The sequence below is a fragment of the Elephas maximus genome, chromosome 9 (assembly GCF_024166365.1).
Source record: "Elephas maximus indicus isolate mEleMax1 chromosome 9, mEleMax1 primary haplotype, whole genome shotgun sequence".
Classification (NCBI taxonomy): domain Eukaryota; kingdom Metazoa; phylum Chordata; class Mammalia; order Proboscidea; family Elephantidae; genus Elephas; species Elephas maximus.
In genome coordinates, this window is record NC_064827.1 from 54,468,973 (window position 1) to 54,495,540 (window position 26,568).

A 26,568-nucleotide genomic window follows, 5' to 3' on the forward strand; every position below is an offset into this window, starting at 1 on the left:
TAAAAATCCCTCTAAGGCCACCTCAGGTTTATAAAAGCAACCTACAACTGTCTGGAGTGCTTTACTCCAGGTAAGAATAAAAGGTTCTTGTGTTACAGTAACTCACAAAAAGCTGCCTTACTCAGTGTCTGAAAGACACACCTGCGGCTGGAAATGGAGAAAGGCTCACCTGCATCATGTTTATAAGGAAAAAGACAGCATTGTCTAAAGCTGTAACACTGGCTCCTCAATGCCGCTCGGCACGGGACACACATCCCCACAAAACCGCCCAAGTGTGAGAGGCAGGTATGGAATTACGAGGTTCTTTAACACTGTCTTGCAGCTAAGAACCGAAACAAACAGCAGACTGAATGACCTAGCCTGACGGTACACACACACCACCATTGAGAGGTATTTCAGAGCAGGGCTTTGAAATGGTTCATTCTAATTCAACCCCCTGCTGAGAATTTGTATTTCTACCACAGATATACTGAATCAGAATCTATATTTGTGGGGGGAGGGGGGCGGTGGGTACATAAGAATCACCTGGGGATCTCCTTTAAAATGTAGATTCTGATTTAGTATGTCTGGGGTGGAAATGCAAATTAGCAGGAGGGGTCAAACTGGAATGAACCGGTTTGAAGTCCTGCTTCAGAGGCAGTGTGGGTTACCAGGGAAAAGCATGGAGCCAGGCAGATCCAGGTTGAATCCTAGTTCTTGCTGATTAGCTGTGGTGTGGCTTTGGCCAGGTCACTTAACCTCTCTGAGCCTATAAAATGTGCAGTTATAAAACCTTCCTGCAGGGTTAGCATAAGGGTTAAAAGAGGTAACTTAAATAGAATGTATAGTATATAAGAAATGTTCCTTAAATGTTAGCTTTCATTTTCCTTGTTGTTATTACTTCTACTGTTATTTTTTAAGTATTTATTATAAAGCTTACCTCAATGGTTATTGTAATAATAATTTCTAAAGATCAGCATTTCACCCTTTATTACTCTGGGACCCATCCCCTACATCCCAGAAAACTTGGAAGAGTGGTTTTCAAACATTCACTCATTTGATGAACATCCCTGTGCAACCCTGAGATGTGGCAGGCACCATTCAAAGACTGCAGACAGCTGATTAAGAAAAGGCTCTTCTCCAGGAGCTCAGAATCTGGCAGGCAGATAGGCCATAAACATCCAATGCTACTACAGAGCTTAATAAGGGTAAGTATGAGGTCCTGTGGGCATCCTTCCTGGATGAGGTGACACAAGGCTGAGTCTAGAGCTAAGGTGGGTATAAGGCCAGGGCTTGGGCCAGCATAAATACTCACTTGTAGAATTGTCATAGAAGGTGCCAGCATCTTCCTCAGTGCCATTGCCCCCAAAGAGGGCTTTGTAGTTGTTGTCCTCATACCAGTTGAGGGACTTGATCTTCAGGCCCCCACCCTCGGGATGGCCACAGACAATGCGGGACACTGCCTGGTATATCTGGGTAGCGGAGCTGGAGCTGTTCACATTGGTCAAAAACATCACCTCCTGCCGCATGTCACTCCAACTCCTCATGCTGAACAGCTGGCACCACGGAGGGGGACAAAAAGAGGAGGGAAGGGGAAGGGGAGAGAGGTGTAAGTCAAGGGGAGGGACAGAGAAGAGAAAGAAACATCTTATTTTCTTGATCTCTCAAAAGCCACATCCCAGAACATATTTTGTCTGACATCAGCTTCTGGAAGCCTTGTGACAGGTTCTCTAGAACTTTGCTACTCAATTTGCAGTCCAGGGACCAGCACCATCAGCATCACCTGGAAGCTTATTTGAAATGATGATTCTGAAGCCACTCTGCAGACCTGCAGAATCTGCATGTGCAGTTTAACAAGAAGCCCAGGAGATACCTATACTTACTTAAGTTTGAGAAGCACAGCCTAGAAGTTAACGGAGCCCCGGGAGATGGGTTTTATTTCTCTGGGGGTTATCTTCTGGTTTATAGAAGAGAATGCTTTCCCTAAACAGCTAAGTCTGACTGCAGATGATTACTTCAGGAACTGCTCACATCCTGGATCACTCTGCTCATTTCTGAAACATCTCAAACTTCAGTGTGGAAATTCAGGAGCCCTCTGCCCCTTGGGGAAAAAGGTACTGTATGTGAAGTTCCCTCTCCTGGTCTCAGTTAAATGTCAGGTAATGAAGAAAGCGTTAAGGCAGGAGGCCTGGATTTGAATCCCAGCTATGTTCCCCATTAGCTTACAGGCCCAATTCCTCATGAAGATGATGATGCTAAAACAGTGTGGTAAGGAACAATGAATCACCCAATGTCCATGCAAATGCCCCGCCCAGAGGAGCCCCTGAACAGGCTGAGGCAGAAGCCCCAGGAGCCAGTGGGTGCCCCTGTGACTTACACTCAGTAAGCATCAATGATAGTACTTTGTCTCAGACACAAATGCACTCCAGCTCCTTGTGGAGTTTTTGACCCAACTGTTCTTATTATTAAATATTTATAGAGCACTTGGTATTTTCAAGCATTTCACCATAAATCATTAATAAATCCTCACATTCCTTGAACTGTCGCTGCATGTTCTCACTACCTGGGAAGAGGGCTGGGAAGAACGGAGAAGAGAGGCTGCAGGCCCCTACACATGCCCTGGAGAAGGCCTGGGCTCCATGTACCCAGTTTTCCACCTCACAGAGCCTGGTGCTTCTACAGTCCTGGGCACTGTAGACCTTTGACTCTGCTTCCAGAGGGGACGCCGGCACTCAGGATGGGTTGGCTATCACAAAGACTCTTCCCTCCAAAGAAGAAGCATCCAGCATACTTCACAAGAACACAATTAGGTCAACAGCTTTTATCTTTATCTTTTCACAACCTGTATGAATACACAGACAGGCAGGGGAGAGGTGGCCAGACTCCCTTGTCTTTTGCTGGGTTGATGGAACAGACTTGAAGATGTTTACACAACAGCTAGTAAGAGCCACTCACTTCTCCTTCCACAAGCTACCATCATCTGACTACCCCCCAATCAATTAAAAAAAAAAAAATTTCCCTGCATAAAACCAGTACATCTTTGGACAGAAATATCATAAAGTACCAAGTTATTTCAAACTGCTGACCCTTCCCTCTACTTGTCTTAAGGGCAACCTCCCACTCATTCTCCTAGACCCCTCAGCTCATGCTCCATGTCTCCTCTGTGAAGCGCTCCCTGACTCACAGGGAGGAGGTAACCATTCCATCCTTCAGCCTTGCATCCCTAGCCTCTAGCAGAGCCTAACAACCGATGAAAGGTGCTTGATAATCATTTGCAGAGTAAATGATGGATAACTAACTGATTCTCCACCTTCTCAATCTACTGCAATGGCTTCCTAACTCATATCCCTCCTTCCTCTCTTGCTCCTACCACTCTTCTCGATTCAACAGCTAGAGTACAGTCTATAAACTCTAGGTCACATTATGGCCCCCTCTGCTCCAAACCTTCTGCTGGCTTCCCATCTTGGTCAGCATAAGCCCCAAATCCCTACCAGGCCTGCACAGCCTCACCTCTTTGTTCTCCGACCTCATTTCCAACCACCCTCTCTCACTTGCTTACTGGGACCAGCCACACTTGCCTCCTTCCTGGTCGTCAAACATGTTCCTTAAGGGGTCCTCTAGCACCAGTGTCTTTGTGTTTGGAGTGCCCTTCTCATACCATCATTTCCTTCAGGTCTCTGTTCGAATGTCACCTCATAGAGAAAACTTCCCTCATCACTCTCCTTTAAAACAGCACCCAATCACCTCTCTCTCTCCCTTTCCCAGCTCTTATGTTTCTCTCATAGCATGCATCCCTGCCGCTATATTATACATTTATCTGTGTATTTCTGTCTCCTGCCCCGTGCAGGCCTTATAACAACATATTAGTTTGTTCATTGATAAGTTCCAGCATCTAGCAGTGCCAGGCACCTAGAGGGTGCTGGGTATAAAAGTGAGACGCTACCTTCCTGTTCTGCTTCCCTATCTCTCCAGGCTCTTCTATTCTGTCACGCAGCCACGAAGCTCGTGCCAACTCAGTCCACCTCTCTACTCCATTGCCAGGCCCTGTTAATTCATAATTTCTTTCTTAGAAGGCTCTCTTTTCCGTTCCAGTTACCATGAGAGTTCATCTCACAAAAAGTGGGCTGTGACAGCAGGAACATAGGCTTTGGCATCCAACAGTCCTGGGTGATTGTAGGCAAACTGCTTAATTTTTCTGAGCCTTGGTGCCATCTATAAAATGGGCACAATAACACTCACCTCTCATTTGCCATATGGACTATACAGGGAAATTGGGCAAAACTGCCTGAACCAGACTAGCCTCTCAGAAGACGTTACTTCCTTTTCTTTTCAAAAGCCTGTGCTTTGGTCAAAACAACCAACTGTTTCCAAACACTGACCAGAGAAACAGCAAGTTAGACAATGGGTGACTCGTGGGCAAAACAACTGGGGGTTGTTCTACTGAGAGGAGCGGGTGGTCCTTGCTTGCCCTGGACGGGTTGCTTCCTTGTACAAGCAGAGCACAAGGAAGCAACTGCCAAGGAAAATGTATATTGCTCAGTTGGCAAGTTTCCACCACATCAGCAAGGCGACTGTCACATGCTTTCCATTGTTTTTTTCACCCCAGACAAAAGGCAGGCCGTGATGGACGAGGAAACAGATGTAATCAGACCCTGAGTTTACATGCAGCCTCCTCTGTTACAGTCCCTGCTTTCCTTTCTCTAAGGCCAGAAAAGAAAGAGAGGGAGGGAGGCTGGGAAGGGACCTGCTAGGTAGTACAGGGGCATATTCATTTCAGCTAACACAAATGCTGAGGGTTTCCACTCAAGGAAGACAGCTATTGACCTGCAGTCACAGTTTCTGTTTCCTGGAAGAACCCCAGTTGACCCAACTTCTCCTCCTGGTACAAGGTCACCAGCATTCAAAATGAGAGTCAGAAACAGCAGGCTGGAAGAGGGCTTCTCCTACTGACAAGAGACCAGAAAGCCAAGCCTCTTGTCAAAGACACATGAACAGAATTTAAAGAAGAGAAGATTCCAGAAAGAAATGCACTGAAGTGCCAAGAGTGTTTAATCTTTGTGCTTACTGTATTTTTCAAATGTTCTGTACTTTCCATAATGAACATGCAATACCTTTATCCTCAGAAAACATAAAGTTAATTTTTATATTTGAAAAACTGATACAAGTACCAAAAACTGGGGTACATTAGAGAAGGAACTAAAACTAAGACTGGACCGAGTCCGAGAAAAATTCTCCCACAAGTTATTCCTATCAGATGTCCTGTACATTGAAGCTTGCATTTTTTCTGACCACTGCCCCCTGGCTCTGCTCCTTACACACTGGGGATTCCAGACAGTTGCTGATTTCCAAGTCTAATTTGAAACAAGGCTGGGAGTCAGAAAGGCAGACCACAAGCTGGCTGGGAGGCAAAGGAAAAGTTAACTGCTTTTACAAGCACCTACAGGCCCTCTGATCCTACCACAAAGATTATTCTGATACAATTGCCAACACATGGGCCTGAAAGGCAAATTCAATGTTCATCAGGAGACTCTATTCCCAAGGCTGAACCTCAGAAGCTAGATGTTTGCAGGGGAAAGATGATTACAGGTACCATGTTACTCCCTATTGTCAGCAAATGTTTTGGTAAAATGGCTCTCTGGCCTCGCTACTGAAGAAGAAATATGAAGAAGATGCTGGCAAGACAAAAACAGCACGTGGGGTGGGTGGGTAGGGGATTCTTGTCTTTACAAACGTGTCATTACCTAGTGACAGAAAGAAACAATGGGAGAAAGTTCTAGACTAGATACCCAAGCCTTTAGCCACTAACTAATTAACTCTGAGACATCTGTGGGTCTCAGTTGCCTCATCTGTAAAGCAAGGAAATCAAACCAGATAAATTTTAAAGATCACTTATACTTGTAAAACTGATTTTACATCTTATATGATATTCAAACCAAGAGGACCCTGCGAATACAACTGCTTCTTTGGTGTCCAAATGGTCAGCTGGCTGACTTAGCCAAACTCAGAGATGAAGAAAGTGATGGTGGGTGGTCTGCCTTCTTCTGGTGCCTGAAAGACGCAACTTACCTCTTGGGCCAGGGTCCCAAGGCTATCCAGCAACGTTTTTGTGGCTTCAGCCAGCTCCTTGCTCAGGAACGGAGATGTGGAGTTTAGGCCCGCCTGTAATGAAAAAAGATACTTTTGTTTCTGAGTTCAAACATAAACCTAAAACCTCTGTTGAAAATAAACACAGTAATTAAAACCATTCAGTCTTGAGTTTAAAAAATAAGAAACCTAACCAAAAGAAAAGACACTACAATTATTCTGTGTGTTTTTATGTTGTTTTCTTCAAGTAAGAATTACTAGTACTTGGATGATTGCTCTTAAATCTACATACAAATACGTATTTAAACCTAGTTAATATGCAATAGATAAAAATATCTCGTGGAGAGAGAGAGTGTGTGCCTGTGTGTGTTCCACCGCAATGCTGACCACAAATTTTCAACTTTGTCTTTGACTCTGCAAGACAGGCAACATGGGATTGACCTTCAGGAACAAGTCGGTGATGGTTCATAAGAAGCAAAATTAAAGTTTAAAGCTGCCAAAAACAGGGGGGAAAGGAATTCTCTCTCTCTCACTCTGTACAAGTCAGCACTGTTTCTAATAGTGGAAATTTAATATATATCACTTATGTACATGTCCTGGTTTTAGTCAAATTTTTATCTCTTCTAATTTATATATTCGTTGCTGTTATATGCCACCTAATTATACAAACATAAGAAAATAATTAATTAGGCCCAAGGAAAAGATTAATTGGAACAGAAAGTCTAAGCTAAAAAAGAAAAAAGAACAATATACAGACTATGAGGCCAGAGTGACTATAGCTGAGCCTCAAATTTGTTTCTGAGTTTCCAGGCTTCCAAAGAGAAAAAACATACAGTCAGTAGCATTGTTCTTATTTGTTAAATGGCCGGGGAGGGGGGGGATGCTTCAGGGAAAAATCTAACTTTCTCTGGGGTTTCTACAGTCACTGTCTTACTCAGTTTCAAACACCCCTGAAGTCTACAGAAGGCCCAGCTACTTTGACATTTCTCTTGTATCAGAGATTGCTATGAAATTATAATGAGTACATGGAAAATAAACCTTATGGCTGCTGGAAGTGGATGGAACTCACTATCACCTCTGAAGAATAGCAGTCTGGGATGTTTCTCTTTTTTTAAAAAAAGAATTTCAAATCCAGAAGATACAGTTAGAATCACCACGATCATCCTAATATCCAAACATAATCCCGTAATGAACATTTCTGAGCCAATATCTAAAGGTTCTATGAAAGAACTCATCCAGCCTGATTCCTCAGCTCCTCCTAGAGCGGCACACCAGCAGAATCCCAGAATTCCACTCACAGTCCTCTGACGGAACGAGGGTTTTCTTTAAACGCTACATTCAGGTAGAGCTCTATGATACGGATCACAGATAGTGCTGGACTGCCTTATGTAGAGAGTTTTTCATGAGTAAAAACGGGTGGACGGGTGGAATGTTTTGGTTTTGTACTTTTTCTCTTCAGATTCATTTTGTAACTACAGGTTCCAAACGAGAAGTTAAACCTATAGAGAACTTACAGTAAGTAAAACCTGCACGAACTGAGAGGTCTTAATCAGAAGATATAGCAGGTTAAAAAATGTTTCTGTGCTTACCATGAGGCCCACAAGAAGATATATGTTCAGGATTGCATAGCAAATAAAACAAACCAGGACAAAATAGTAAATGCCAAATTAATGTAAATTGTTTAAAATTAAAATTTGATCATTTATTTTATAAAGTGTGAATAGAAATAAGATTTTTATGATTCTTGTCACTCTATCCCTTTCTCTGGTCATGGAGACCTGGGGTGGCTACTTCTGGGAAGATTACTCAAGTTCCCCCATTCCTCCATTTTCTCAACTATATGAGACAGTTAAGAATTCCAAGGCACGTAGCACAAGGTTTCCATGGAGAATAAATTAAAGAACATGTACAAAGCATCTTGCACAGTGCCTAGCACAAAGTCCTCATAATGATAAACAATTTCCTCCCCTGCCTCTCGTCTTCCTCGAAAGTCCGCTGACAAAACTGAAGGGCTCTCATCTGCAAACAGGGTTGCCCAGTTCTTGAAAAAATATACATCCTCCCTTCTTCTTCTTGGTTAGCTCTCAGTGAACTCTTTCCCCTGACGGAGTGTCCTTCCTCTGTGACACAGAGAGCTAGAGCTGTCATGTCACAGCACATCGGCCACACTCCAATGTGGTATTTCTGAAATTATAAATACTCCTCGCTGCAGCGTTAGGACACTCTAATTCCTGAAGGCTAGAAGACAGAACACCTCTCTTGCATCTATAACCCTTTTCTTTTACTTAGTGTTGGCCAGAGTTTGAAAGAAAAGATAGTGTTAAGCGGCTGAACTATACACAGTGTGTGTATGTGCATATATATATATATACAGACAGACAGACATACGCACACAAAAAGAAGCAGATATAGCTATATATATGAATAGGTATATATATGCACACACATCTTTATCTTAATATATTTGTGTACCTTCTATTTATAGCAAGTGATATTGATTTTATTTTTATAGCAGTGATGGAGTTTCCTTTCTAATTAAATTTTCTTACACACAAAAAAGTGAGTCTATTAAAAGGAAACAATTGATAAAATGGTATAAATATTAAATAAAAATTCAAGTTACACTTGATTATGACTAGAATCACAAGAGGCCTGCAAATGTTAAGATTTTACTAATCAACATTGTCTTTGGAGAGCCTGCATCAGAACCACCTGTGATGGAGATTCCCAGCCCAGTGAATCAGAAGCTAAGAGTGGCTCTTTCACACACTGAAATTTGAGAACCACTGAGACACAGCACTTGGACACGGTGCATGCGTCTTCATAGTATTCCTTGCACACATGTGGCTGTTTGTATATTCCACATTTGGTCCATGCAATACTGTCTGCTTTGCATTCTGATGCAGTGAAGAGAGGCCAGTAAGTTCACCTTCCCCTGAGCAGGATGTAAGACGGTGCCAAAAGCATGGGAAGCCAGGTATATCATACCAATTATGTATACAGTCACCAAGGGCAAAAGAAGTGTCCAAAAGCTCCAGACCTAACACTGCTCCATTGTCCCCATTACCAGCTCTTTCCCACGAAGAGTACAAATCAATTCATGTTGTTCTTAGAATATATTTTCTCCATCAGAATGTATTTAAATCTTCATAAAACCAAAAACCAAACCCACTGCCGTCGAGTCGATTCCGACTCATAGCGACACGCAATGATTTTTTCTTCAGGTTTTTTTTTTTATTATTATTTAAATGTCTTAACTTTGGGGCAAGCTTATTCTTCTTATTTTAAAAGCTACACAATTCAGCAAAACTCCATGCACACAGCAGGGCCTACTGCATGATTGTTTAACCCATGAATGTAGTTTATTATGGACACAAACATAAGGACTCGTGACATTTATTATGGACATCAGACCATTACATATACAAACACCAATATAATATCAATCTTATTAAGACTTTGTTGTCATAGTCTATGCTTTTGTTTGTGTGATTTTGTTTTTGGTCTCTAACAAAACATTGGCTGAACACACCCATAAGTAACAAGGGACAACAGTTAATGCCATTTTTAGGGTACTTTTGTACACTGTTTAAGATGAAATGCTCTGTTTTCATTAGCAGTATTGGCAACTGGGAGTCGACACAAACAAATTTCCATTTTCAAAGGTGTGTGGTTGGAATTACACATGCAAGTGTGGTTGATATCTCAGTTTAAAAACACACACACACATAATCCAAATTCAGCATCAAATTTAAAACCCAAATTATCCATACATTTTGCTCAAAACTTCACTTTACTTTTCTGTGCTTGGATAGTCTAAAATACAGAAAAGTGACAGATGCAAACGCACAAATGTAACAGTACAAATTGGTAGGGAAAAGGTGGGCTATTCGATAACTGTTGCTAGGACAACTGGTTATTCATATATGAAGAAATCATAAATCCCCCATCTCATACCACTACACAAAAATACATTCTTGGTAGAGTAAAGATCTAGAAGTAAAAATGGGAATTTACAGAATATGAAAAAACGTTCTTATGAACTCAGGGTAGGGGAGGATTTCATAAACAAAATATAAAAAGCTCAAACCAAAACAGAAAAATGAATCCAACTTTTAAAGTGAGAACTGTATATCTAAAGATACTGTAAACAATCTGGGGAAAAAAGAAAAACAATAATAACAAGTTAAGGAGTAGAAGAATGGATTATTCAGAATTACTATAAAAATGGAATTATATTTCAGTTAAAACGATGCAGAGGCTACGTACAGCAACATCGATAAATCATAAAGACAAAATGTTGAGTGAAAAAGACAAGCTGCAGATCAATGTGCATATTTATACAAAGTGAACACATACAAACCAATACTTTACAACAAAATATAAGCATATATGATATAAAAGTAAAAAAAATGCAACTTCAGGATAGTGGTTATGCCTTGAGATGTGGATGTTCAGGTGGTATTACCTGTATCTATAATTTTTAACTTCTTGAGGAAAAAAAACCAAAACCCTGAAGCAAGTATGGCAACATGATGAATGATCATACATGAGTGTTCTTCATGCTATTCTCTGTACTTTTTAGGTATGTTTGTGCTATCCTATCATTTTTTAAAATTCAAAAAAGGACAAGAGAAGAAAGAAGGAGGGAGACTGAGACGGAATGAAGGAAGGAAAGAATATATGTCAGCACAAGTACATATCAGAGCTAAAGGATGTCTAACTTTCTTGAATAAAATTAACCCCAGGAAATAACTCATGCCTTGAAACTAGGTCACAAAATGAAGGCTGAGAATCCCGTGCCTGCACCGACTAACTGTGGTCTCTTGCTCATACTTAACTTGACAAACGCATACAAAGCTTGCCAAAGCTTATTTCCAAAGAGTTTCAGTAAACAACCTTCAACTTGGAATTCCTACTACTATTTTTCCTGACCAAAAAAAAATTCTCTTGGCTATGAACTCATAGCCACAGACAGTAAATGATTTTCTGGTATGAAATGAAAAAAAGGGAGAAAAAAAAGAGGTTAAGATAAAACCTTTAGTGAAGGACTGAACTTTCTATGTTAAGCTAACTGGAATTCATGCATTATTCAGTATTTTTAGATCATAACTAAATACTGTAATATCATTAGAGGAAAAATACACAAATGCTTATTGTATTACTCAAATGCTCCCACCCAATTTTGCAAAACGTGTTAATCACAACATAGCAACATTTCCTAAAAGCATCCACTTTGGGGCAATGACCCCAGAATGACAAAGATCATTGTGCCCCATCCTTCCTGGGTCCAACAATTGACCTAATATATTCTTTTATCCTCACTAGCGTAATATTTAAATTATAGAAGACTGAGAAATAAAAAGGCAGTAACTAGAAAGTCAGTTGGGTCTTAATTTTTGAGCCGGTATTTTATTTTGGCTAAGTGCCTTATACAGTTCCTGGTACATAATACTAAAAGCCAGTTACTGTCAAGCTGAGTCCAATTCATTGTGACCCCATGTGTGTCAGAATGAAGCTGTGCTCCATAGGGTTTTCAATGGCTGATTTTTTGGATGTAGATCCCCAGGCCTTTCTTCCAAGGCACCTCTGGGTGAACTCCAACTTCTAACCTTGCAGTTAGCAGCCAAGCACATTAACCATTTACACTACCCAAGGAGTCCACATAATATCTAAAACCTGTTGGCACTGAGTCGATTCCGACTCATAGTGACCCTATAGTACACAGTAGAACTGCCCCATAGGATTTCCAAGGAGCAGCTGGTGGATTCGAACTGCGCACCTTTTGGTTAGCAGCCAAGCTTTTAACCAAGACTCCACATTGATAACTAGGTACTCTATAAATGTCTGTGGGAGAAAAAGCAAAAGAAAAAGAGAATACTTTAGGAGGGAGAGATAAAGAACGGTGTGAGTCCTGTTTCCAAGGCCTTCAAAGGCATTCAAATCCACACAGTTCCAAGTAAAAACCTTCAAAGGAATACTGCAGCTACATCTGCATTCACCTCACAAAGTCACTTGCTCCCTGGAGCCTTTCAATGGCTCCCCTTGCCCTGAGGACAAGGCCCAGTATCCTAACATGGTCAAGACAGTTTTCCTCATCTGACCTTCACCCACCTCTGCAGAGTCAAGCCTGACCATCCCTTCCTCATTAGTCTTCCCATAGCTATATTCCCTCCACTCTGAACTAGTTCATCATGTGCTGGTCCCTTAAATGTTCTCTTCTCTCTCACCTCTAGACCCGTGGATGGCACATCCTCTGCCGGGAACATTCTTCTCTCCATTCTTTACCTGGCTAGCCTCTATTCTTTAGGTCCTACCTTAGAGAATGCTTCTTTCCTGATCCTCAAAGGCTGGTTCAGAGGCCCCACTTGGGGCCTCACAGCACTCAGCAGAGCAGCTCTCACTCTGTGCAACACCTGCCCCTTTTGTGGTCTGTCCTTCCCGTCCCAGGATGGAAATTTGAAGAGATCTGTACCTTGCTCACTCCTGCCTCCCTGGCCCAGTGCATGGCACAGGTCAGGGCTCAATAAACATTGAATGAATGAATGAATGAATGTGTTTATGTATAATTTATTACTACACAAAACAAAGACTGGGAGAGAATATTACTAATGCATTAGAGGTCACAGCTGAAAAAAAAAAAACAGAAGACAAAACATCTGTGAAATTAAAATATTGAAAACTCTCTTCAATTAAAAAAAAATTTTTCATGGACTCTACTACTAAATAAAGAATGACATGGGTATACATACATTTGAATAGTATTTTCAATATAATACACAATTTTGTTTTCCTCCTGTGAATGTATATTACAAAGTGTTCACTGGGACATTTCAAACTTCCCTTAAACACCTTCATAAAGTAGACTCAAATCTCTACTTTACTTTGCCTAGACACAGACAATCAGGCTCAGGGCTAGGATTAATGTGTTTCAATTCAAACTGAAAACAAGTGAGCCATATACCAGATACAAAGACTACCACCACCCAGAAGCAGTCGTCTCTTCCAACAATTTACACCACAAGGATGACTTTGTTCATTCCTAGTCCATTTGCTCCTTCAATCAATACACAGCCCAGCTGTGAGATCACTGGTGTTCTGGGAACATCAGGGCACCCTCACCTCCCCCTGGTCTCATGAACTGAGTTCTGCCTCTACGGGAATGTGCCGCACGCATCAGAAAACATGTGAACAGAGCTCTTTGTTCCCCAGAAACAGAACTTTCCCTTTTAGGCTGAAGGTATCAACAGAGGTCAAGACAATCTAGCTACATGGCTGAGCAGTATCCAAGTTGTTACTAAAATGGAGCTACATCTGTATGCCTGGCCTTCCCACCTCAAGGATAAGACACTGCTTTCACATCACTTAGACACTGGTGAGCCAAACTAGAGCTTGAGTCTAGCTAACCCCAACCCCACGTTCCATGATGGTTCACAGTGCCCCATTTTGGCAAAGATTGCTGTCAGGAGGTGGTTGAGAGGTGGTCAGTGAAACCGGGATGGGAGGACAGCCCTTGCTTTAGGACCTAGAGCCTGCTAGGAATCCCTCAAATTCCCAATCTCAACCTTAAAGTTTGTTCTCAGTCAGTGCCTGCTGAAATGAAAGCTCCATGTACATCCTATCTACCTTGGTCATGGCTGATTTTTCAGTGCCCAGAACAATGTCTGGTACAAAGCAGGCATACAGCAAATATTTGTTGGTTTTGTTGACTGAATGTCTCATGCCTTCCTTTAGTACCATGGTCCAGAGATAAGGCTGGTTCACAAAAACTCTCCTTCTAAAGTCACTGCTGTCTTTGGTTTGCACATTAAAAACCCTGATGGGTAGTTTTTCTTATACAGTCATACTCTCAGAAAATAACCAAGAAAGACATAAGAACTGAAGAGGGACCAATAAGAGCCAAGGACACTGAGGAAACACTTCAAAGACATATGAAATATACCTTCCAATCAAAAGATAGTTGTGGTAGACATAATGTCCCTCCCCAAGATGTCCATGCCTTAATCCCTGGAATTTGGGAATATGGTGCTTTACATGGAAAAAGGTACTTTGCAGTTGTGATTAAAGTTTAACAAACAAACAAACTCATTGCTGTTGAGTCAATTCCAACTCATAGCAAACACATACAGACCTTAAAATAGGGAGATTATCCTGGATTATCCAAATGGACCCAATCTATTCACATGAGCTCTTAAAACCAGAGAACTTCTCCGGCTGGAAACAGAGAGATATGGCAGAAGGAAAAGCTGGAGAGATTTGTCCAGAAGTTACAGTTGGAGAGATTTGAATCTTGAGAAGGATCTGACCTACAGTTGCTATAGAGGAGCCAGAGGAGAAGTCTGAAAGGAATGTGGGCAGCCTCTAGGAACAAAGATCAGCCCTTAGCTGACAGCCAGCAAGAAAGAGGGACCTCAGTACTATAACCACAAGGAACTGGGTTCAGCTAACAATCTGAATAACTTTGGAAATGGATTCATCTTCAGAACCTTCAGAAAAGAACACAGCCCTGCCAACACCTTGATTTTAAGGTGGACTCCACTGAGCAACACTGCATCCAGACTTCTGATCTACAGAATTGTGAGATAATAAATTTGTACTGTTTTAAGATGCTAAACATGTGGTAATTTGCTACAGCAGCAATAGAAAACTAATATAACCAGGGGGGACCTTCAAGACAGAAACAAGATAATTCCTCTAGACAAAATGTGCCATCTACTACGACGACTAAATTCTGCAATACAAAACAGCAGAGATACCCCACAGACTTCCCTCCTCTCTCTGAGAAGGTATGTGCCGCTTCAGGAAGAACCTGCAGGGACAGTGAAGGCAAGTCCACCTGCCCAGCCACCCAGTTCAGCCAAATCACCCTGCTGAGCAGTGAGACATTAAAGGTCACTGCCAAATGGCCCTGAGCTCCTGCTAGAGGTTATTATTTCAACAACGTAAGTACTGTGAACACTAAATAACATGAGTCTCCCTTCATAATCAAGTTTTTTTTCCCAAGAGATAGTATTTCATCTATCAACCTATCCTTGCACTGATCTAACTGAGGCCTTCAGTTGAATCCAGTTCCTAGAACATAGCTGATACACAATAAGCACTCAATACTGTATTTTACGAAAATAATATGAACCTTCTATGTTTGCCAAACACGCCCTCTCCCTGTGAGGTATTTTCAAAAGCATACTATCCTAATTTTTTTACATCAACATGTTAAAAAAAATTGGCATAGTGGCGCTTATGAAAATACCTTGCAGGGGGGAGGGTGTAGCTCGCAAACAAATGTAGAAGGCACTTGTTATTTGCATTAAAATATGGTAAATATTATTCAATGAATGAATAAGTTTTTTAATTGAAAAACAGAAAGTCTAATGGAGAGCACTATTAATCCCAGAGATCTTTAAAGAAGCAATAACATTCTGACATCTGGTGTTAATTTTCATGCAAGTTATGGATTGAGGCATAGATATAAATAAGAAACTACAGGGTAAGAGGCCCTGGCAACATTTGAACAAAAAATGTAATGTTTTATTGAAATGTTCTCCAGGACGACTTTGTTTGGTATGACTTTTGATTCCTAACGTTGATCTCCAGAAGAAAATTTCTATCTTGTTAAGTAATGGTTTTCAGCATATAATTTGTATTACTCATATCAATTAAATTATTACTATTATTTATTGAGAATCTTCATATACATGATCAATACTCCTCATAACATAGGGTAGAATATATTCTCTGTATGTAAAAGAATAGGATCCTGAGGCTTACAGAGGTTTAATAATTTATCCAAGGTCACGCAGCTAATAAAATCCTGAGGCAGAACTTGAACCCAGATCCAGCTGACCCCAAACCCATGCCCTTTCCACTCTGCCACAATTTCTTCCACGAGGACAAAATGTTGTTGTCCAAAGATCATCAAGAGACTGAAGGAGATCCAAGAGAAAGAGTCAGGATACCCTTTGCTGAAAAATGGGGAAACACCCACACCAAAATAATGAGAAGAACATTTCAAAACATGTCTCTCTTAAAAACCTACCATTTGGTACAGAAACGCATATTGACAGTTTCCCTCCCCACAATGTTGCTGTTCCTGTTGCAGTTCTTGGCACAATCAACTGCCCATGTGCAATGATGTCACATGTCACACCCATCTACCGTCAGATATGTTGGAATTTCAACCAAGTAGCAGGGGATTGGCCATTTTGAATCGTACAATCATACGATCCACTATGCTGGAATAATGAATTGAAGAGGAATGACGTTACATTCATCTTCAAAAAGGACATTTCAAGATCCATCCTAAAGTACAACACTGTGATAGGATTATAGCCATACGCCTACAATGATGATCAGTTAATATGATTATTATTCAAATTTACATACCAACCACAAATACCAAAGATGAAAAAATTGATTTTTACCAACTTCCGTAGTCGGAAATTAATCAAACGTGCAATCAAGATACACTGATAATTACTGATGATTGGAATGTGAAAGCTGGAAATAAAGAAGAGGGAACAGTGGTTGGAAAAATATGGCCTTGGTAATAGAAATGATGCTAGAGATCACATGATAAAATTTTGCAAGACCAATGACTTTTTCATTGCAAATACCTTTTTTCAACAACAAAACAGCAACTATACACGGGGACCTCACCAGATGGAATACACAGGAACCAAATTGACTACATCTGTGGAAAGAGATGATGGAAAAGCTCAATATCATCAGTCAGAACAAGGCCAGGGGCCGACTGCAGAACAGACCATCAATTGCTCATATGTAAGTTCAAGTTGAAACTGAAAAAAATTATAACAAGTCCATGAGAACCAAAGTACAACCTTCAGTGTATCTCACCTGAATTTAGAGACCAGCTTAGTAGATTTGATGCACTGAACACTAATGACCAAAGACCAGACAAGTTGTGGAATGACATCAAGGATATTATACATGAAGGAAGCAAGAGGTCATTGAAAAGACAGGAAAGAAAGAAAAGACCAAAATGGATGTCAGAAGAGACTGACGCTTGCTGTTGAATGTAGCTAAAGTGAAAGGAAGAAATGATGAAGAGAGCTGAACGGAAGATTTCAAAGGGTGGCTCTAGAAGACAAAGTATTCTAATGAAGTGTGTAAAGACCTGGAGTTGGAAAACTGAAAGGGAAGAACACACTGGGCATTTTTCAAGCTGAAAGAACTGAAGAAAAAATTCAAGCCTCAAACTGCAATACTGAAGGATTCCATGGGCAAAATACTGAAGGACGCATCAAAAGAAGATGGAAGGAACACACAGAGTCACTGTACCAAAAAGACTTGGTTTACATTCAGCCATTTCAGGAGGCAGCGTATGATCAAGAACCAATGGTGCTGAAAAAAGAAGTCCAAGCTGCACTGAAGGCACTGGTGAAAAACAAGGCTCCAGGAATTGACGGAATACCAATTGAGATGTTGCAACAAATGGTTGCACCACTGGAAATGCTCTCACGTCTATGCCAAGAAATTTGGAGGACAACCACCTGGCCAACCAACTGGAAGAGATACGTATTTGTACATATTCCAAAGAAAGGTGATCCAACAGAATGCGGAAATTATCAAACAATCTCATTAATATCACACACAAGTAAAATTTTGCTAGAGATCATTCAAAAGCAGTTGCACAGCAGTACATTGACAGGTAACAGCCAGAAGCTCAAACAGGATTCCGAAGAGGATGTGGTATAAGGGATATCACTGTTGATGTCAGACAGATATTAGCTTGTCATGGTCTGAATTGTGTCCCCCAAAAATATCTGTCAGCCGGGCTAGGTCATGATTCCCAATATTGTATGATTGCCTACCATTTTGTCATCTGATGTGATTTCCCTATGTGTTGTAAATCCTATCACTATAATGTAATGAGATGGATTAGTGGCAGTTATGCTGATGGAATCTACAAGATTAGTGTCTTAAGCCAATCTCTTTTGAGATAAAAAAGAGAGAAGCGAGCAGAGAGGCATGAGACATCACACCATCAAGAAAACAGCACCGGGAGCAGAGTGGGTCCTTTGGGCCTGGGGTCCCTGTGCTGAGAAGCTCCTTTACCAGGGAAAGATTGATGACAAGGATCTTCCTCCAGAGCTGACCGAGAGAGAAAGTCTTTCCCTGGAGCTGATGCCCTAAATTTGGACTTCTAGCCTACTTTAGGAAACCCTGGTGGTGTAGTGGTTAAGTGCTACGGCTGATAACCAAGAGGTCGACAGTTTGAATCCACCAGGTGCTCAGTGGAAACTCTGTGTCAGTTCTATTCTGTCCTATAGAGTCACTGTGAGTCAGAATCAACTCAAGGGAAATTTTTTTTTAGCCTACTTTACTGTGAGAAAATAAATTTCTCTTTGTTAAAACCATCCACTTGTGGTATTTCCATTGTAGCAGCACTAGATAACTAAGACATGGCTGAAAGCAGAGACTACCAAAAAGATGTTTACCTGTGTTTTATTGACTATGCAAAGGCATTCAACTGTGTGGATCATAACAAATTACGGATAGCGTTCCAAAGAATGGGAATTCCAGAACACTTAATTGTGCCCATGAGGAACCTGTACATAGGCCGAGAAGCAGTCATTCGAACAGAATAAGGGGATACTGCATGGTTTAAAGTCAGGGAAGATGTGTGTCAGGGTTGTATCCTTTCACCATACTTATTCAAACTGTATGCTGAGCAAAATAATCCAAGAAAGTGGGCTACATGAAGAAGAATGTGGCATCAGGATTGGAGAAAGAATCATTAACAACCTGTGATATGCTGAAGACACAACATTGCTTGTTGAAGCAAAGAGGACTTGAAGCACTTACTGATGAAGACTGAAGACTATAGCCTTCAGTATCGATTACAGCTCAGCATAAAGAAAACAAAAATCCTTGCAGCTGGACCAATAAGCAACATCATGATAAACAGAGAAAAGACTGAGGTTGTCAAGGATTTCATTTTACTTGGATCCACAATCAATGCCCATGGAAGCAATAGGCAAGTATTACTTGAAATTATAATGTAGAAACATGAACTGATACACTCACAGGTCACTGAAAAAGCACTCTTTTTTTTTTTTTTTTTTTTAATTAAAACAGAAAATACTTTCTGGAATAATTCTAAAAAGCAGATCTTAAGGTTATGCCTAAGCCCTTCACACACGCAAGGTCATGTTCACCATGAAATTGCCCTGATAGCATCTAAGAACTCATACAGATGGTATTACTGCCGCCTTCACCTCAGACAGAAGCTGCAAAACTGCAATATCAGAGAGTCAAGCAGGACTGAAAACTTCTTCATGGTCAACCAAGAGTATAACCCAGTGCAACCCAGTGCCGTTGAGTCGATCCCAACTCATACCGACCCTATAGGACAGAGTAGAACTGCCCCATAAAGTTTCCAAGGAGTGCCTGGCGGATTTGAACTGCCGACCCTTTGGTTAGCAGCCGTAGCACTTAACCACCACACCACCATGGTTTTGGATTATAAAATTTATCAAGAGTATAAAACTAAGATCACATTCTAGGGTATGATCCAGTCACAGGGTCCAGAAACTGGACCCTGATAGCATAGTGGTTAGGAGCTACGGCTGCTAACCAAAACGGTGGCAGTTCGAATCCACCAGGCACTCCTTGGAAACCGTATGGGGCAGCTCTACTGCATCCTATAGGGTCGCTATGAGTCAGAATCGACTTGACAGCAATGGGTTTTAGTCTCTCTGTAAGGAAATTATGTTACGTAAAGTTCCTGAGGATTCCAATTCCTTTGATTACAACTGGGAACATCTTTTTCCAGGCACACCTTTCCTCCAAGGCTTTTTATCTTCCTGGTTTTAAGGGAACCTACTGGCAAATCAGAGAACTATCTGGTGAACAGAAAACCAGAATACTAAATGTTAAATGATGATGTTGGAGGGCCATCTGGAGCCATTTCACCAGGGTTCTCAGAAAATCCAGAGAAATACACCTGTTCTGCAACTATACACGACACTCCAATGAACAAAATGCTCAGGCTCATCTACATTCTTTGGTTAAGAAGAAATGTCTAGTCTCATGGTTTGCTTCCCTAAACTATTGCTTCCTAGGCTGATCAAACTTTTGTTGGGACTTTTTTTTCTTTGAATGCTTTTCTGTCATTGATTAAGCTAATTACTGGGTGAGCTCCCATTCAATTACAGAGTTTTTGTACTGTGGCAGTCCACAGTGTCTCTTTTCCTGATGGGCTTTTTTCCCATCCATGGTCTTGAGCCTTTTTTTTTTAATTAGGGTAACTCCTTCTCCAAAAGAAACCTTACTTGTAATTGAGATATAGAAAACACACACACACACACACACACACACACAAAAAAAAAACTTCAGGTCTTCTCTGACTGAAACAAGCACAAGGGAGCTTAGGCTTAGACTCAGAGTCACACCTAAAAATTTGAAAAGAACAGTTAGAAAATCATTGAACTAAATTATATTACAATCTTCCAGCCAGCCCAACACTACAAAAACAAAGTCATGTTGTCCAAGGAAAAACTTCACATTCCAAACACATTAGTGCTTGAAGCTTCTCCACATAGTAAATCTACCTACCAGGATGGGCTTCAGGATGTCCATGTTGGAACGAAGTACTTGCTCTGCAGCATCTAGTTTCTCCCTTGGCAGGTTGCAAAGCTTGGAAACTTCTTGGTCACCTAGTTGAATCACTTCTCCTAATTTTGATCCATTGCACAGGTTGGTCAAATGTAACTGGTACCCATGCAAAAATACCTGAAAGCATTTAAAGAAAAGACGGACAAGCAAAACTGGATTACAAACACGGGAAGCTGTGTCCTCAAAGCCTTTTGGGGATCTTCACACCAGTACACCTTTGAAGATCTTAAAATGGATACCACAATGAGAGTCCAATGCATGCAGTCCCTTTACTGAACAAGGCACCATCTGACAGGACATTTCAAATCTGGATATTGTGTTTGGTCAACTCTCTAGCTCTTGTCCCTCCTGCAGAGGGAAATCCTGAATCCAACTCTTTTTCGATAAAATGGGACGCATGATTCACCTAATAGGAATCTAGCAACTGAACTCTTAGAACAATTTTTATTAGAGAAAAAGCACCCTCATTATAGTGGAACTTACGATATCTTAAACTGAGATTGGGCTAAACTATGAAAAAAAAATACTATTTAACTGTGGTGTTGATATTTAACCAATACACAAGAACTATTTCAAGTAATTTCAGAATTTGGAAGTTTTCATCTCACTCGCCCCAGAGCCAGGTGCTAGAAAGCCAGTTCTCTTATTTCATTGATGAGCCAATTCTAAATCGTTACCTCTTCATTGAACCAGGCCCCTAGAAAGTCTCTCCTTGGTCATCCTTTGTTTACTTAATTGGCCCTTCTGGGCCTACACAAACTGTGTTTCTCCATACACTGTCCTTACTGTCCATTAGGCAGCAAGTTCAGTAAGAGGCAGGGCCTTGCTAATCTTGCTCACTTTGTACCCAAAGTTGCCGGAACATTACAGACAGTATTTGTTGAATAGAAGAATGAATGATGCAGATTCTTTATTATTCCATTACTATGTCCCTGGCTAAATTAGTGCAGCTTGACCTGATTGTGACATAACCTAATATGACGGATGGACCAAAGGCCTCTCAAGATCCATGTGCAGCTTCCTAAAACTGCACAGCATTTGGCCTGCTATGATTTCCATCACATTTTCATCTACTGCCAGAAACTCAAACGTACTTTAGTTTGACTCCTTTCTCTCTCTAGTCCTTGTTGCCAGGCAATCAGCCTACCTTCAGTGTTTATGTTTAAGAACACTGACAACAGAGAAACTTAACTGCCATCAAGAATCACCTCCATACTTAGGATGCTCCTTATTTTAAACTGATCAAGTGTAACAGAAATAAAATTGCCAGGGGGCTTTTGGAATCATGTTAAATGCAACTATTTCCAAAGCCTGCTGCTCTTGGCCCATCTCATAGCCACACAACTGGTAAACGCAAGGCATACTTCTCCTAGTTTCACAAGGGCAAGCAATAAGCACATTTTTCTAATTTTAAAAATTCTAGATCATGTGAAGCAAAGGCCTTATTTTCAAGCATAAACATTTCTACTTCTGCTTATTATGAGGACAAGCTAGCACGCAGACATGACAGAGGGTCAGGGAGCAGTTCTCCTTTCTGCCAGAGAAGAAACTTGAGAAGCTTCTCTGGACATCCATAACCACGCAATCTGCGTCTGCTACCTACTGCACATGCGCTGTGGGATAGCTAATGATGCCAGAGGAAGTTATCTAAGAATTGGAAGTTAGAATTCTATATGAACACTAGTATTACTTCCTAGTTTCAAAAATTAAAAAAAAAAAAAAAAATTCTCCTTAAGTATTTTTTGGTCCATCTTTAAAAGAAGCATTAAGCTTTTTTTTAAATCCCCTGTCCTAGATCTTAAGACGTATCCACTCCTGATCAATCATCTTCAGTTACTGTCTCCAAAATTGTGAAATTCTAGAAAAACATGAAAATTTAACGTAAGGTGACTGTTTTAAGATAAAATCATCACAAATACCAATTAACAGGCAGGAAATCAGTTATATTTCAACCAGCTGGCCCACGACGCCAGGTTGTACATTCCACACTCTGAATGGTTGGGCAATGCCAGTCTGAGCAAAGAAGTAAATTAGGTGAGGCTGAATTTGACCCAACTACCTCCTTTTCCACCATTGCAAAGACAAGGCTTTATTTGTTTCTCCCCATGCACTCAAAGAATGGAATTGCCATCAGCCCCACTGAGGCAGCCCGAGGTGGCGCTTACCTTGTGGAGTCTGACATCAGCCCCCATCATCTTGTCCACAGTCGGCCTTGGCAGAGAGAGGCTGTGATGCAGGAATCCAGAGAAGGTTTCATTGTCCACAAGGAAGTCCTGAAGCGTCAAACCTATCAAGGAATCATGTTTTATTTTCATTTAATAAGTAACTAGAAAAAGTCGGCAGGATGGCGCAGGTGGAGAAAAAAATCATGTTATTGATTGCCTCGTTTTAAGCCAATTGATGCCCACAAGCTTCTGGCTTCAGCACACAGAGAAATGAGGTTCGGAGGGCTTCGCCTATCAGGAGAGGCATGAAAAGATTGCTTTCTGAAAATGTGTTGAGTCGCACTCAGCGTGAGCTCCTAGACTCAAGTGGTGCAACAATACTGTACACACACATGCACTCGCAGCCTTTCCTTGCTTTTCAAGCAGGAAGCCAGATCTTTTCAATGATCTCGCCTACCCCACCTGAGGTTTGTGACACTGCTGCCACTGCTCCTGTCTCCCCAGTGCCATCTCACATGGCTAAAACTGGAGGGCTCCGTGACTGATTCCCTCCTGATACACAACAGTGGTTCTCAAACGGCAGTACGTCAGAATCATCTGGAGGGCTCAGCCCCAGGATTTCGGATTCAGTACACCTGGTGTGGGGCCCTAAAATCTGCGTTTCTAACACACTCCCAGTTGATGCTGATGCACTTGGCCTGGGGACCACACTGTGAGAGCCACTGGCGTAGAGCGTTAAGCCTATCAAAGCACGTTCACAGACGTGGTCTCGTTGTAGTTCCAAAACGTAGACAATACAGAGACCCAAAGCCCAGACCTGCTGCGTCTCAAGAGAACGCATAAGCATATATTAAAAAATCAATCCCACTAAATGACTGGATTGCTAAAGGATTTCTTACAGAATCCCTTTAAATACTAAGTTCTCCAACCCATTAAAAAAAAACATGCTCTGAGGCAGTGTGGTGAAGCAGAAAAAGCACCGGTCCAAAAACCCAAGTTCTAATCCCCAGAGTTTGAGGCTCTGCGTGGGGGTATTGCTTTGGTTTTTCACATCATCCTCTGAATCTCAATTTTTTTTAACCTCTAAAGCGAGGGGTTTCTGACCAGATGCTCTGCAGGGGTCCCTCTGACTCTGAAACGTTATTATTTTCCTTGTCCTATTTCATTTGACTATCCACATCTTCTCACCCTACTAATGACCCAATTTCTTTGCAATAAATAGCAGCCCATGATGGCCACATGGCGGGAGGAGTCCCCTTTATCCCTCTCTCCTGAGCAGTCATCATCTGTAGAGCTGCAGCCTCCAGACTGAGCCACTAAACAACCTCTAGGGGGCAAACCTTACAAACCCAAATCATTTCCCCAAAGAGAAATAAAGGTTTGATCTGAAAAGGGGCTACTGTGTGAGGCTTAAAGAGGCCAGGAGTCCATGAGTTCATCTGGGAGCTAGGTGGTCATGTACAGAGATCAACGGGAGGAGGGTCCCTAGAACCCACCCAGGTTCTCATCAGTGCTGTGTGATCCAGGTATGTTCTGCCTGAGGCAAACTTGAGTAATAAGCATTATACAAAGGAGAAATAAAGCATGATTCCCCTCCCTAGAGAAATGATTCAATGGTTGTACCTCATTTGACTAGCTCCTAGTTGTTCCTCATGATAACCCTCAAGAAAGTGTTCCTAGGCCCCGTTAGTTTCCCTCCTCAGAAATGGTGCTCCCCATCACCTATGACATCATACTGCTGCCAACTGGCTCACTTCCACAGTCGTCAAACCTCAGAGCACCTAAGATTCACTTAGGAAGCATGCTAAAATGCAGTTTCCTGGGCCACTCTCCAAACCAAACCAAAACCCAAATCTGTTGCCGTCGAGACTATTCCAACTCATAGTGACCCTACAGGACAGAGTAGAACTGCCCCCTAGGAGTTTCCAAGGAGTACCTAGTGGATTCGAAATGCCGACCCTTCCGTTAAAAAGCCTTAGCACTTAACCACTATGCCACCAGGGTTTCCAGGCTAGTCTCCAGAGATTCTGAAATAGTCTAGAGTAGGGCCTACAAATCTACATTTTATCATGAAGGGAATCTGGGGACCATACTTTACTTGCACGTGGTGCCTACTAGACTGCCTTTGGAACATAGAATATTTGTTTTATCTCCGTATCCCCAGTGCCCAGATCAGGGCCCAGTACAGAATTACTGCTCAGTTGATGACGGCAGGATAATAAAATCTAGGGGATGAGACTGGGGCTGGGAAGAGTCCAGAAGTGTCTGAGTGGTATCTCAGGAGATTTCCATTCATCTGATTGGTCCAGGAAGAGCCTGGGCATGTCAGGATGATCTCTGAGCCATTCTCTGGACGTAAACAGGAGCCCTAGTCTCTAGAGCTATACTCCCAATGACAGAAAGTGACATCTAAGGTATCCCAGTGCCCCTAAGTTTGGGTAAACAGGAAGGAAGGTATAAAAACTGGTGGCTTCAGCTGATGCCTGATGTGAAAAGCCAGACTGACCATTTTGGAATAATGGAAAAGATACTATACTGGGATTCAGAAAACCTGGCTTCTGTATACACTTACTTGCCAGGTTATTTTACTTAGCTTTGCCTCAGTTGCCTTACTTGTAAGATGAGGGTAAAAAATCACCTCTCTGAGCCTCTGACAGAACAGAATATGCATATAAGGTGAACCTCATTTACTAGGTAGGCTACAAATTCCCCCTGAAGCAGCACCTAGTCATGTGCTAGGCAACTTCAGAGCAGCCCCACCGCCCCCATAGAGCAGGGCTGTAGAAGTGTGGGAGGCCGGCCCAGGCCACACTTGCAATGGGTCCAGGTCATGCAGCAACATTCTGGCAATCAGCAAGTGTGCTCAGTGTGTTTATAAGACTCCTCTGTTACATCAGCAGGCTCTGAGGAGGAGAACAGCTGGATGTGATCAAACTCCAACTGCTTATCAGTGAATCCCCTAGACAAGACGCAAGAACCAAGAGGCTGATTAAACAGTCAACAACCCTTGGCAGTGCATGTGCATGGTGTGGTGGGATCGCTGGGTGGGGAAACAGCAGAGAGGGCCAAAGAACCCTGACTACAAAAAACCTGCGGTCTGATCACATGGATATATGCACACGTGGCTTAAAACACATACTACCACCACCAACTGCAACCCATGTGGACACAATACGGCAGTGTGGTGCGGTGTACTAGTTCTCAACCTTGGCTGCTCATTAGACTTGCCTGACCACTGTGAAAAAACAAAAACTAATGCTTAGGCCACTTTCCCAAACAACTAATCAGAACCACTGGGGTAACACCCAGGCCTCGGAATTCTTTAAAACTTCCTGCGTAACTGCTACCAAATTTGAGAAACAACGGTGTGGTGAACAAATTCGAGGTGTGAGACCAGAAAAACTTAAGTTTGATTATGGATTCTGCTGATTATTATCTGTGTGGCTTTTTAGAAAGTCTCTTTGACTTCCTGAACCCAAGTTATCTTACCTATGAAATTACCAGTATTACCTATGAAGATAGCAGTGTCTACCTCTCAAAGACAGGAGGATTAGAGATATTCTTACATGTAACGCATGAACAGTAAGCAACCGGCACATGGTACCCACTCAATAAATGGTAATAATTTTGTTATTAAAAAAGTTCTTTCACTCAACTTTATCAGTGAGTCACAATGAAGTACAGGGCAAACATGAGGACACTC

At 41.7% G+C, this 26,568-nt stretch overlaps 1 protein-coding gene across 1 annotated transcript in view; it reads right to left on the minus strand.

The window, feature by feature from the left end:
- The window catches only part of ABCA1 (ATP binding cassette subfamily A member 1), a 141,178-nt gene that overhangs the window by 59,272 nt on the left and 55,338 nt on the right, over nucleotides 1-26,568 (minus strand). The window contains exons 6-9 of the mRNA XM_049897213.1: nucleotides 22,866-22,987; nucleotides 20,641-20,817; nucleotides 6,046-6,138; nucleotides 1,295-1,535 (exon numbers count right to left, since the gene is read on the minus strand). Of these exons, the coding sequence (XP_049753170.1) occupies nucleotides 1,295-1,535; nucleotides 6,046-6,138; nucleotides 20,641-20,817; nucleotides 22,866-22,987 (633 nt within the window). The remainder of the gene's footprint in view (nucleotides 1-1,294; nucleotides 1,536-6,045; nucleotides 6,139-20,640; nucleotides 20,818-22,865; nucleotides 22,988-26,568) is intronic.